This window comes from Phyllostomus hastatus, unplaced genomic scaffold (genome assembly GCF_019186645.2).
Source record: "Phyllostomus hastatus isolate PE091 unplaced genomic scaffold, TTU_PhHast_1.1 phas_contig_304, whole genome shotgun sequence".
NCBI classification, from domain to species: Eukaryota; Metazoa; Chordata; class Mammalia; order Chiroptera; family Phyllostomidae; genus Phyllostomus; species Phyllostomus hastatus.
This window is the reverse complement of record NW_025333845.1, coordinates 1,301,900-1,316,572: the sequence shown is the minus strand read 5'-3', so window position 1 is coordinate 1,316,572 and position 14,673 is coordinate 1,301,900. Positions and strand designations below refer to the sequence as shown.

At 35.4% G+C, this 14,673-nt stretch overlaps 2 protein-coding genes across 2 annotated transcripts; one reads left to right on the top strand and one right to left on the bottom strand.

Annotated features, from left to right (window-relative positions):
- Positions 1 to 489: 489 nt before the first annotated feature.
- LOC123819284 (olfactory receptor 52E8-like) lies at positions 490 to 1,455 on the bottom strand. Its single transcript, XM_045839586.1, has one exon. It carries the CDS (start codon positions 1,453 to 1,455, stop codon positions 490 to 492), a length of 966 nt encoding a protein of 321 aa, XP_045695542.1.
- A 7,318-nt stretch (positions 1,456 to 8,773) lies between these two features.
- Positions 8,774 to 14,341, top strand: LOC123819280 (olfactory receptor 52E8). The gene is made up of 2 exons (XM_045839581.1): positions 8,774 to 8,786; positions 13,395 to 14,341. The coding sequence occupies exon 2, from the start codon at positions 13,400 to 13,402 to the stop codon at positions 14,339 to 14,341; it is 942 nt and encodes a 313-aa protein (XP_045695537.1). The 5' UTR covers positions 8,774 to 8,786; positions 13,395 to 13,399.
- Positions 14,342 to 14,673: the final 332 nt, after the last annotated feature.

The window sequence follows — 14,673 nt, the reverse complement described above, 5'->3', positions numbered from 1 at the left end:
CAGAGGGTAGGGTAGGTGGGGAGATTGCTATTCTACTGCCCAGAACAGAAGAGAAAGGTTAAAGAGTGGAAGGCAGGAGCAGGAACCTGGCAATCCTGACCTAAGATGACCAGAAAGCTGTGGCTTTTTCTTGGGCTGACCAGGCAACTCTAGCTTAGGAACAAACAGCCTTTCACCCTTTGTAGCTATGGAAGTAATTTCTCTTAATCCTTTCCTCCTGACCATCTACTGCCAAAACGGCCAAACTTGGGCCAGTTATCACCCAAGAGACCAAAACAGGCAGACAGTAGTTTTTAAATATGTGTACATTATGTGCTGAAGTCTGAAACCTGAGGCTTAGGAGAAGGGGGATGCCCAGAGCAGACCCTCATTTTGAGAACTTCTATGGGGAGGTATGGGAGAAGACTGGGTAGGTTCTAGTTTATTAATTTTATTACAAATTTAAGTCTGCTCAGACTTTATACTTCCATAACTGGAATCAGTTACTTCTCATTTTTTTCTAAGAAAAAGGCTCTGTACCTGCTTCTGGATCTGCTTGGTCCTGATCCCATAAATGACTGGGTTGAGGGCAGGGGGGATGACCACATAGAGATTAGCTAGAAGGATATGGATATACTGGGGAATATTCTGGCCAAAACGATGAGTGAGGAAGGAGAAGAGAGCTGGACCAAAGAACACCAAGATGATACAGATATGGGAGCTGCAAGTATTTAGAGCCTTTAAGCGGGCATCCTGGGAAGGGAGGTGGAAGACAGTATATAAAATCCTAGCATAGGAGGTAATGATCAGAAGCACATCCAGAAACAAGATAGAAATATTAGCAAGACCATAGTAGATATTGGCTCTAATACTGGTACAAGCTAGACGTGCCACTCCCATGTGCTCACAATAGGTGTGAGGGATGATTCTATGTCCACAATAAGGTAGCCTCAGAAGGAGAAAAACAATGGGAGCAATCATGCATAAACTTCTTAGAACTACCACCAGAGCAATCATACCAATGACTCTGTTGGTGAGGATCATGCGGTATCTGAGTGGGTTACAAATAGCCACATAGCGATCAAAACCCATGGCAAGAAGTACAATGCTCTCCATGACTGTAAAAAAGTGGATAAAAAAGACTTGAGCAACACAGCACCCAAAGCACAGCTCCTGAAGCTTGAACCAAAAGATACCCAGCATTTTAGGGATGGTAACAGTAGAGAGACTCAGGTCAATTACTGACAGCATGGCTAAAAAGTAGAACATGGGTTGGTGAAGGCTGTGATCAGTCCAGATAACAAAGAGAATAATGATATTTCCAACAAGAGCAATCAGATACACTACACAGAAGGGAAAGCCAAGCCAGATTTGTGCAATTTCCAACCCTGGAATCCCCAGCAACAGGAATGAAGAAGGGTGGTATTCAGTGACATTGGAAGAAGGGTGGTATTCAGTGACATTGGAAGAAGACATTCTTCTGCAGGCTGATTGAGATGTCCTTATTAAAGGATTACTGGTCCCCACTGGACAATTTATCCACTGTTAGATCTATAAAAATTAAAAATAAAATGCCACCACAATAAATCAATAAAAGTTAATAAAAAGGCTTTGGTACAGTTACACAATGGAATACTACATAGCTATAAAAAGGAAGGAAATCTTACTTCTTGTGTTAATATGGATGGACCTAGAGAGTATTATGCAAAGTGAAATGAGACTATCAGAGAAAGACAAGTACCATATGATTTTACTTATATGTGGAATCTAAGTAACAAAATAAACTAACAAACAAAATAGAAACAGACTCATAGATACAGAGAAAAGACTGACAGCTCTTAGAAGGAAGAGATGTTGGCAGCCTCATTGAAAAAGTGAAGGGATTAAGCAAAGCAAACCTATAGACAAGGACACTAGTATGGTGATTATCAGAGGGAAAGCAGGGTGAGGGGAGTTAGAAGACAGTAAAGAGGGGATAAATAGTGCTAGAAGGAGACTTGACTTGTGGTGGTGAATACACAATACACTATACAGATGGTGTATTATAGAATTGTACCACTGAAACTTATATAATTTTATTAACTAATGTTACCCTGATAAATTCAATAGAAATAAATATTAAACATCCCCAAACAGCTGATATTAAGATTATTTCTCTGAAGGTCTTGGATTCTTTTTCCTTTTCTAGTTCTCCATAAATAATCCCAGTATTGCTTCTCAAATGAAGCATAGAAGCTAACACTGTCTCTCTGAAAATTATTTAGTTCAAACTAAATACATTAACTCTCCTCTTCCTCAAGATATAAATGCCATTAGGAGATAAATAAAATTGATAGTAATAATAACCACTAGCACAATACTAATAATAGCTCTAATTAATTAGGTACCTACTATTTTTCAGACTTTTTTTAACCATTATTTGCATATATTATGTATTTCTCCCTACTAATCCATGGCACAAGTTCTGCTTGGTATCTGGTTTGTGGAAGAGAAAGGTCTGGATAAGTTAATTGACTTCCCATTGCTTACAAAGCTAATAAGCAGAATCATTATCTTATTAACCAATGTCACCCCAATAAATTTAATAACAAATAAAAAATAAACAAAATTTAAAATTAGTTTGAAACTAGGCTTTGTGACACTGATCAGGACCTGTTTTAGTAAACTTGTCAGTGGAAATAGTGAAAGGAGGGAGAAAGAAAAATAAGGGATGGGAAGAATGAAAGGACCTAGAGTAGCCAATACCACCTAAAATCCTATAATAAAGGCCAAGTATGCTTTCTGGGCAATGCCAAGTTCTTTATAACAGATGTACACATTTAGTTCTAAAGAAATTTTTTAATATTGCTATAACTATGCTTTTCATCACATGCCTCATCTTGGGCCATGGCATTGGCCATAAATTCAGCTCTTCCAATAATTAAATGTGGATTCAGATTAATCCCTTTGAAGTATGAAGCATGGAGAGATATCAACAGCTGGTCACCCTATTGTGCCTTTTTTAATATCTGTGCAATGTGTTCAGTAAGTATAAGGGAGTGCTGACTCAACGCATTATCTATCTTTATTTGCCTACTATGGCTTTTTTTCCAATTTGTGTCTCTCACTGTGAAGGCAGTAGCATGTGTAGGAAAAAGAATCACAAGCATACAGTATTTAATATTACTGGGATTGTGGCATGGAATGGAGTCCTGATCCTATTCTTCCTGGCCTTGACCTTAGGTAAGTTACCATATTTTGCCATGTATAATGCGCATCCATGTTTTTGTACTCCATTATTCATGGGATTATTATACCCATTAATATACCCATGGTATGTATGCATTATACCTATGTATAACGCACAGCCTTATTTTTCCCTCAAAAATTTGGGCAAAAATGTGTGTGTTATACATGGCAAAATATGGTACATCATGTTCTGTGTTTCAGTTTCATTTAGGACTAAGCATAGTACTATCTACCTCAGATTGTTATTGAGTGGGATAAATGAGGTTATATATGTGAAATATCATAGGTGCCCAGCAGATATTTTCCTCCAATTCTTCACATCTTAGTCTTTCTGCTGTATCTCCCAAGACTAATGATCTGTGCCATTTTATTCCCTACCCCAATACTCTAGGTTTTAACTCAATTTCTGTGAATCCAAATTCCAATCCTAAGCACACTTTGCATAGACTCACTGATCAAAAATACTTACCAAATTTCTTGTCTTCTGTCTTAGGAAGTCATGTAGCAGCTGTGAATTCAGTTCTTGAAAATTTATATATATATATATATATATATATATATATATATATATATATATATATATATATATATATATATAACATGATATATATATATCATGTTAACACAGAACATGCTGTACCATATATATATATATATCTTATAACAAAGCCTTAACACACCCTAAGAGGTGGTAAAAAATGTATTTGTGTGTATGCGTTGAGGGAGAATTTGTAATGAAGTCTCTAGGTATCAGAGTCTAAGGTATTGAAATTAAAATGAAATGAATAGAAATTCCCTTTGCTCATAGAACCAGCTAAGGAGTAGCTCTAGGGAAATCTCAGTGAACCTTGCTGCCTGCTACTTGGTCAATTTTTAGTTTTTATTTCACATAATATTATGACAGGTCACATTGTATCTTTCTCTCTCCTTCCTTATCCATCTCTGTTTTAGTGTATGAATTGCTTGCACTAACCCTTTGGACTCTGTCGGACATTTATATAACCATCAACTTTTTTTATTGTGATAAAATATATACACGGCCTGTCCAGAAAGTATCCAGCCATGCACTATGAAAAATAGAGACATTTGTTGAAGAAGATACAAGATACAAGCAACATTATACATAGGACAATGATACCTCAGTACTCTTCAAAGGAGGCACCTTGGGACCTCACATAGTTATTCCAATCACCATCGGCTATCCTGTTGTATTTCCCTGAATCTCATCCACAGTCTGAAATGTATTGCCTTTCAAATGTGATTTTAGTTTTGGGAAGGTGCCAGAAGTTGCAAGGTGCCAAATCTGGATTGTAGGGGAGTTGAGTCACCTGGGTGCTTTTATGTTTCACCAAAAAACTCTGCACAAGATGTGATGCAGGAGTAGGCATGATGAAGCTGCCAATTACCAGGTGCCCATAGCTGCGGCCTTCTGAATCAGCTGAATAGTTTCCAGGAAGGAATGTTCAAGCTCAATTCAAAATTTGATGCAGATTCATTGCTCTACTTGCTCAATCATTTTGAATGTGATGGTCACACAGTATACATGCTCACTCAACAGCATTTATTGCCCCTGCTGACTAGCACAGTGAAGTTGTCATTGTTCACATAGCACATTTCAGTCCACTCTCTTGACTGCCAGGTTACATGTATGTTGCACAAACCATTCTTGTTATATTAACAATGGTCAGACTTTTCCCACACAGACCTTGCATAACACAAAACTGACCATTTTAACAATTTGAAAGTTCACAGTTCAGTGGCACTTAATACATTCAAAATATTGTGCAATTATCACCACTAGTTTTAAAATATTTTCATTGCTCCAAAAGAAAACCCTATACACATTAAGCAATCATCCCTCATCTTTTCTCTATCTAGTTCATGAAAACTACTAATCTTATTTCAGCCTCTATGAATTTATTCTGGATATTTCATATAAATGGAATCATATGGCCTTTTGTACTTAGCTTCTTTTGCTTAGCGTACTGTTTCTAAGTTGTTTGCTTGTTGTAGCATATGTCGGCACTGCATTTCTTTTTATGGCCAAACAATATATTTTATTGTAAGGATAGTTAACTTTTCTGCCATATCAGTTAGTGGACATTTGGGTTGTTTTCGTACTTTGGCTATTGTCAATAGTGCTGCTGTGAACATGATTGTACAAGGTTTGTTTGAACATCAGTTTTTAGTTCTTTTAGGTATTTTTACCACAAAGTGGAATTTTTGGATCATATGGTAATTCCATCCTTAACTTTTTGAAGAAGTGTTTTCCATGGTGCCTGCATTGACTTACGTTTCCACCAGCAACGTATGAGGGTCCCCATTTCTCTATGTCCTAACACTTTTTGATTTTCATTATTTCCAATCCAATTCATTCTAGTGGGTGCCAAATGGTATTTAATTGAGTTTTTGATTTGCATTTCTTTAATAACTAATGATGTTAAGCATTTTTTCATGGGCATGATAGTCTTTTGATACATCTTTAAATAAATGTCTACTCAATTCTTTGCTCATTTTTTTTAGATTGAATTGTTTGTCTTTATATTGTTAAGTTATAAGATTTCTTTATTCTGGTGACTAATATCAGATATATTATCCTCAGATTATCTCCCATTATCTATGCCTTAACACTCTCTTGATAGTGTCATTTGATTCACACAAATTTTTAATTCTGATGAAGGTTAATTTATGTATTTTTCTTTCATTGCTTTGCATTTGTTGTCCAATATAAGAAATCATTGCTGATTTTGGTGTCATGAAGATATACTCCTATATTTTATTCTAAGAGTTTTATTTTTTCAATTTTTATAAATAAGCCTTTGATCTATTTTGAGTTATTTTTTGTATATGGTATGAGTTAAGGTTCCAGCTTTATTTTTTTATGTGGATAAAATGACCATTTTGAGAATATTGTTTTCCCCAGTGAAAGATCATGGCACCCTTGTCAAAAATCATTAACCATACACATATGGATTTATTTCTCAAGTCACAATCTTATTACATTCTTTTGAAAGTCTATTGCTATGCCAGTATTTTTTTTGAACACTATAGTTTTGTAATAAGTTTTGAAGTAAGAAAGTGTTAGTCTTCTAACTCTATTTTTTTATTTTAAAGATTGTTTTGGTTATTCAGGGCCCCTTGCTATTCCATATGAATTTTAGAATCAGCTTTTGCTTTTCTGCAAAGAAGGACATTAAAATTTTAATAAGGATTACATTGAGTACATAGGTCACTTTGGGAAGAATTTTCAACAGCATTAAGTCTTCTAATCCACAAACACAGGATAACTTTCCACTTATTTAGGTATTTTAAAATTTACTTCAGCAGTGTTTCATAGCTCTTAGTATATAAATCTTACACTTCCTTGGTTAACTTTATTCCAAAATATTTATTATTTTTGGTGCTGTTGTAAATAAAATTGTTTTTTCATTGTTTTTTCAGATTGATTATAGCTGGTATATAGAAATGCAACTAATTTCTGTATGTTGATCTTGTGTAATTTTGTTCAATTTGTTTATTAGCTCTAATATTTTTTGTGAATTCTATATAATTTTTAATGTATAAGATTATGTCATCCACAAATAGGGATAGTTTACTTCTTTTTTTCTTAATTTGAGTGACTTTTTCTTGCCTAATTGTTCTGGCTTGAACTTCTAATACAATGTTAAATAGCAGAGGTGAAAGCAGACAACCTTTTCCTGCCTGTGATTTAGGAAGTTTTCAATCTCATCACTGAATATGAGATGAACTGTAGATTTTTTTATCCATAAACACCCTCTATCATGTTAAATGAGTTTTCTTATATTTCTAGTTTGTTTAATGTTTTTTTATCACAAAACAGAGCTAGATTTTGTTCATTTTTCTGCATCAGTTGAGAGAATCATGTTTTTTTTTACCCTTCATCTTATTACTGTTATATAATGCATCAATTGATTCTGTTATATTGAACAAACCTTGTGTTCCTGAGACCGTCACACTTGGTCATGGTATATAATCCTTTTTAAGATGATGTTGGATTTGGTTTGCTAAAATTTTGTTGAGAATTTTTATCTATAGACTTAGAGAGATTTTTCTGAAGTTTTCTTATTAAACATATGTACAGGGTAGGAAATGTGAAGGGATTAGCAAAGAAAAGAACTCATAGAGAAAACACTATGATGATTATAAGATGGACAGCATGGGAGGTAGACGAGAGTAAAAAGGGGATAAATGGTGATGGAAGGAGTATTGACTTGGGATGGTGAACATATTATATACAGATGATGTATTATAGAATTATACACCTGAAACTTGTATGATTTTATTAACCAATGCCACTCAAAAATTTTCAACAAAAATGTACATTCTATAACATAAACAATAAACCTCACTCTGTGTGTGTGAAACAACTTTTTGAATTTACCATATATTTTTTAGTAGAATGAGCCACATTCAATATTTTAATATTATTCCCTCAAAGTCAACCAGAGATGGCAGATTAGAGATTTCTCACATCTTCACTGGACCCATGTATAGTCATTTACGTGTGTGTCGCTTAATTCTGTGTGGTCAATTTATTCCCCAAGTTTGTCTTTTAAGTTTTTTTAAAAGATTTTTTATTTATTTGTTTTTAGAGAGAGGAGAAGGGAGGGAGAAAGAGAGAGAGAAACATTCATGTGAGAGAGAAATATTTATGTGAGAGAGAAACATCAATCAGTTGCCTACTGTACATGCCCCAACTGGGGATAGAACAAGCTACCCAAACATGTGCTCTGACTGGGAATTGAACTTATGACCTTTTGCTTTAGGGAACAACACCCAACCAACTCAGCCACACCAGTCAATGCTTTTATATTTTTAGTCAGTCAAGGAACATGTATAAAGGACCCATGGGCAAAGCCTAAGAGGGTAGAATTAAGGGTGGGAGGGAGGGATGGGTAGGACAGGGGGAGTGGAGAGGGTAAAATGGAGAAACTGTACTTCAACAACAATAAAAAGTTATTTGGTCAGTCTGTTCCTAGTTCCAACTTTCATCCTCGCTTCAAAAAGTTACTATGTTAAACAATTTCTATTGATTGTTTTGATTAATAGCCCAGGGAAAAGGCTGTCCACAGTCAGTGAGTTTTGAGTCAGAACAAATAAAGATGCATCCTGTGAGGGAATTTCCTGAGAACTTCCAGATAGGTTAGATAAAGACAGTTCTCTGAGACTGTATCTTTAAGACACTAGTAGTTTTCATCCCTGGGGGAAGTAGAATTGTAATAAAAACATAAATACCTTCTGTTCGGCATAATAAAGGGCATGGCAAGAAAATGTTAATGGAGTTTTCTTAGAGATTTGGAGACCAAGGTAAGTCATATTATGGTTAGGTTGTAAAAATAGCAAAAGGTTGTAATCTTATACCAAGATAGCAGGGAGAGATGGAGCAAAAGTGAAAATAAGGCAAACAAGATGAAGAGAAAATGCACACTCATCAGCTCCTGAAACTACACTTTTATCTACCTGTATTAGACCTATGACTGTGCATAACCTTACATACAAATGAAAAGGTGAAAGCTGATATGAAAGGAGATACACCAATATACCCAGTATCAATGTAGGTATCGTTTCTAACCTTGTGTGTAGGCACACAGATGTAAATAAAAAGATGGAAAACAAGAACTAATTTTCTCTATTTTCTAGAACTGTGTTAAGCATAGTAAAGGTGATAAAAATGCTTTGAAAGATGAAGTCATTAGTAAGCAAATCATGAAACATGGCCCTGAGGGATAGACTTTTGTGAAAATAAGACCTAAGTCTAAGATGTTGAACCATCTGATAAAAAGATGAACGGATGGCCATGAGACTTCAGATTAAGCAAGGATGAGAAAGAAAGCATACATTATATCCCCCGCTTATGATCATCAGTTGCAGGAAATGGGAATGTGGGTATTTGATGTGTGGTAGGGGTTGGCGGAATAGCATAGAGTGAGAAGATACCACATTGAGGAAATGACTGCTGGGTAGCTGTATATACTTAATCCCAGGTAGCACCTAACAGGTAGGAGGTCAGATAGGTACGAAGGACCAAGTCTTATTGATAACCCCAGTAGAGATTGGATATATGAATATAAGTTGAAATAAATAGGTCAGTATACATTATAGAATGATTCATGATTGGTTACTTTATAAATGTTTACCGACTGGAAATGTTCCCTCAGAGAGGAGGGAAGTACCAATTTTCAAGCCCTCCTAGAAAATGAACATAAAGAAATGGAATAAGTTGATATTCTTGCAGTGTAACCAGGTTTTATTTTAAAAGTTTCTGCTGTTATGAAACACCAAGAGTGATCAAGACACCAGACAGTTGAGTCTGGTCATCAATCTACTGAATTTCTGGATGAGGTCATTGAGAGGATAACAGATTTCCTTTTTATGTCTTGACTGGTCACTGTGATTTTATTTTCACTTTGTTCTTGCTCTTCATTCCACCTAGAATGAAATTTATTTTTTTCTTTGTCTTAGTATTAGCCTAACCTCTTCCCTGGAATTTTTGTTGACCCACCTCTTCACCTACAACAGTGTGCATACTTCTACATAGTACTTACAATGCAATTTTCAAATATCATCTTTAGAATTTTATCTCCCTTGCTACTCAGTCATCTCTTTGACTGAGGAAATTTTTATTCAAATTGCTAAATAAATTCTGATACATAGAGGAGTCACTTCTCCACTTAAGTTATATATTCTTCACTAGTTAAAGACACAATACTGTCTTCGATAATTTTCAAATTACAAAATTGAGAACTTTCAGTTGTTTCTTCCCCAACCCTAGCAGTCCAACTCTACACATACAAAGGCATATACACAATATACATTTCCTGATAGAATTTTCCAAGTTGTGAAATTATCTCTCATTATTGCTGATCGTCACAGGTTTCAAATGTGCAGTTAGAAAGGAATTTCCCTTGACATGAGTTTAAAGGAGGATGTTCTTACTTTTATATCTGATGGAAAGCTCTTAACCCTGACTTCCCCCAACACCCAAGTTTTCCTAAATTTGAATCAAAGATTTCTGCATAATTGTACACATTGCATTCTACCACTGTAACATCTTTGGTATGACTAATTTTCCCAAATAAATTATACAGCAATAAGCTTCTCCCCATTTGCGTCAGATGTTTAAATTACTATATGTTCAGAATTTCCACATATTCTGGATGAGTGCTATAACACAAAATTACTTGATAACTCATCTTTTCATACATAAAGATGTGACAACTAAAATAGAATCTTGGTGAGAACTAAATTTTAGCATATCCTAAATGATTCTTCCCTCTCCCCATGAATAAAAAGCATAAATACATTAGAAAGTTGCCTAGCCCATAATATTTAGTCTCCCTCTTCCACCTGACTTATATCTGGACAATTTCTTTACTGGATGTGATTACTTATGAACTTTCTAAATGGCACACTTATCTAGATTAAGGTGATCTCTCAATTCATATTTTACCATAACTACCAAATATTATTTGTCATTTATCTCTTCTTATTATTACTGGTCTTCTAAATCTGATGGAACTATTTTTCCAGAAGCAAATTATGATTTAAACTGTTATTAATTTCATAAAATTGCTACCTGTTCTGTCTCTTCTTAATCAACCAATCCATTTATACATTTTTAAACTGAGAACTTTTATGTGGCAGAAATTTTTCAGGCATATGAATAAACAAAGATAAATCATTTATTCTTCTCTAAGAATCAGGCTGTCTAGTATTCACAGACACACATAAAAATGCATAAACATACACACACACATGCACTCATGCACACAGTGATATGCACTCTACATTTTGGAGTTTTTAGATTTCCTAATAGGAGAATAGTTTAGATTACTAATACCAATGAAATCTTAATGGATATTAAGCAAAAAATATGTGGAATACTATCATATATCAAATTTATTCTTTCCATTTATTTATGGCTATGCTCCAGAGTTTTAATCTCCATTAATGCGAGAAGACTATTCTTCTGTTTGTTCTTCCTTATGTAGATTGTTATGTTATCAAAGAAAGAGGTATCAGGGTAGCCTGTCTGTATTCTTGGTTCCACATGATGTTCAGAAGAGGCTAGCAGAATGTGAAGAGTGCATTGAATCTTTTTTCCTTCATTTTTTAAAAGAATTGAGATATAATTGACACCTAATCTTATATAACTTCAATGTGTAGAATATATTGATTTAATGAATTTCTACATTACAAAATGATTACCAACATAGTTTTAGCTATCATTCCTGTCACATCACATAAGTATCATTTCCTTTTTCCTATTTATTTATTAATCTATTTATATTTTATTTTTGTTCAAGTACAGTTGTCTCCATTTCCCCCCCCCCAACCACTCAATGCCTCCCACCCTCAATCCTACCCCTTTTAGCTTTGTCCATGTGGCCCTTCCCCTATTTCCCCAATAATCCCCTATTCCCCTCCCCTCTGGTTACTGTCAGTTTGTTCTTTGTTTCAATAACTTTGGTTATACTTTGCTTGCTTGTTTGTTTTGTTGATTAGGTTCCACTTACAGGTGAGATTATGAGTATTTGTTTTTCACCACCTGGCTTATTTCACTTAGCATAATGTTCTCCAGATCCACCCATGCTGTTGCAAAGGGTAGTAACTCCTTTTTCCTTTCTGCTGTGTAGTATTCCATAGTGTAAATGTAGCACTGCTTTTTGATCGACTCATTTACTGATGGGCACTTATGTTGTTTCCAGCACTTGCCTATTGTAAATTGTGCTGCTATGAACACTGAGGTAGATAGGTGTTTTTGAATTGGTGTGTCAGGATTCTTAGCATATAATCCAAGCAGGGATTGCCAGGTCAAAAGGCAGTTCCATTTTTACTTTTCTGAGGAAATTCCATACTGTTTTCTACACTGGCTACAACAATCTGCATTCCCACCAAAAGTTTTCCAAAATCAGGAACAAGACAAGAATGACTGCTTTTACCACTTCTATTCAACATAGCATTGGAAGTTCTAGCCACAGCTATCAGAGAAGAAAAAGAAATAAAAGGCATCCAACTTGAAAAGGAGGCAGTAAAATTGTCACTATTTGCAGATGACAGATTAGTGTACATAGAAAACTCTATAGACTTCACAAAAATACTGCTTGACCTAATAAGTGGATTTGACAAAACAATAGGATACAAAGTCAGTATTCAGAAATTGAAGGCATTTTTGTACATCAACAACAAAATATCAGAAACAGAAATCAGGAAAAAAGTCCCATTTGCCATAGCAACAAGAAAAATACATAGGAATAAACCTAACCAAGGAGGTAAAAACCTTTACTCAGAAAACTACACAACACTGAAGAAAGAAATTAAGGAGGACACAAATAAATGAAAGCATATCCTGTGTTTATGTATTGGAAGAATTAATATCATCAGTGTCCATACTACCCAAAGCAATTTATAGATTCATTTTTTTATCAGAATATTTAAGATTAGTCTCTCAAAAGATTTTAAGTATAAAACAGTGTTGTTGAAAAAATCATTGTTTAACCTCCTTTCTGAATAGGAACAAAAGGGGATTAAAATGCTTTTTTGTGTTCTGCCAGGAATCAGGTCAAATGGACAGAGGAGCAGGAACCACTAATGGGAAGTCAATAATTGTTTCCAATAAGCTCAACAGCTAAGTTTGGGGCTTCTGATTTTAGAATAATATAGAGGTATACATACTGTCAAATGTATATACATATATACATACAAATCTATACATACTTATGTATAGATATATATGTACATGAGCATATATAAATGGTCCTCAATTTTTCCAATAGAAAATGGGTCCGATTCCATATGCTCAGGTATTTTTTCTGTGCAATAAAAGCAATATGTATAACATCACAAGATACACAAAACAAATCCTTTATTATTCCTACTCTTTACTTTGAGTATCAGCTTGATTGACATTCTTTACCTCTCTCTTCTTGTTCAACCTTTTATGAATGGTAATGATGTGGAGAAGAGTGAGACTGACTCAATTCCTAGTGCCCTCTGATGTTCAGGTAAGGATTGCAGAAAGTTTTGATGACATTGAGTGGGAGAACATGAATATTACAAAGTTATTTTGCTTTTTTCCAGGAGACTGAGAAAAAAAGAATTGGAGCAAGAATCACTAAGGGAAGTCAATAACTGTCTCTGATACACATGACAGCCACCTGTGGCAGAAAGAATGTCTATCCCTAATGACACCCAGCTCCATCCTTCTTCATTCCTTTTGCTGGGCATCCCAGGGCTAGAAGATGTGCATGTTTGGATTGGATTCCCCTTTCTATTCCTGTATCTTGTTGCACTCCTGGGGAATGCTGCTGTCCTGTTTGTGATCCAGACTGAGCATAGTCTCCATGAGCCCATGTACTACTTCCTGGCCATGTTGGACTCCATTGACCTGGGCCTGTCCACAGCCACCATCCCCAAAATGCTGGGTATCTTCTGGTTCAGCCTCAGGAAGATCTCTTTTGAAAGCTGTCTTTCCCAGATGTTCTTCATCCACTTCTTTACTGTTATGGAGAGCATTGTGTTGGTGGCCATGGCATTTGACCGCTACATTGCCATTTGTAAACCCCTTCGCTATACCATGATACTTACCAGCAAAGTCATTAGCATTATTGCAGGCTTCGCTATTCTGCGGAGCCTGTGCATGGTGGCCCCACTGGTGTTTCTTCTCCTGAGGCTGCCCTTCTGTGGGCATCACATCATCCCTCATACCTACTGTGAGCACATGGGCATTGCCCGTCTGGCCTGTGATAGCATTAAAGTGAATATATTGTTTGGCCTTGGCAACATTTCTCTTTTATTATTGGATGTGCTCCTAATTATTCTCTCCTATGCCAGGATCCTCTATGCAGTCTTTTGCCTGCCTTCTTGGGAGGCTCGGCTCAAAGCCCTCAACACCTGTGGCTCACACATTGGTGTTATCTCAGCATTTTTTGTACCTGCCTTTTTTTCTTTCTTGACACACCGTTTTGGCCACACTATTCCCCGATATGCCCACATTGTCTTGGCCAATCTATATGTGGTAGTTCCACCAGCCCTCAATCCTGTAATCTATGGGGTCAGAACCAAGCAGATTAGAGAGAGAGTTCTGAGGATTTTCCTCAAGACAGATAGCTAAGTAGTCAGAGATCTTGGAAGTTCTAAATAGAACTCTTGTTTCCTGCCGTGTAAAAAGTACATTGCTTATGACTAACCAAGTAGAAAAGAAGGAAGACAAAGAAAAATATTGAGACCAATAACATTAATTATCTTTGAGTTGCAGGTTTTATTATCTAAAGTTAATAATATGTACATTAATGATAATATTGGATTGAGACATTCTGTACCTTCATTCTAAAAGATGGATTTAGACCATTACTTTAAACCATAGAGACGATTAACCTACAATTGATCAAAGAATTAAAGAACCAAAAGTATATTTTAAAAATAAATTATAATATTGGTCACAAG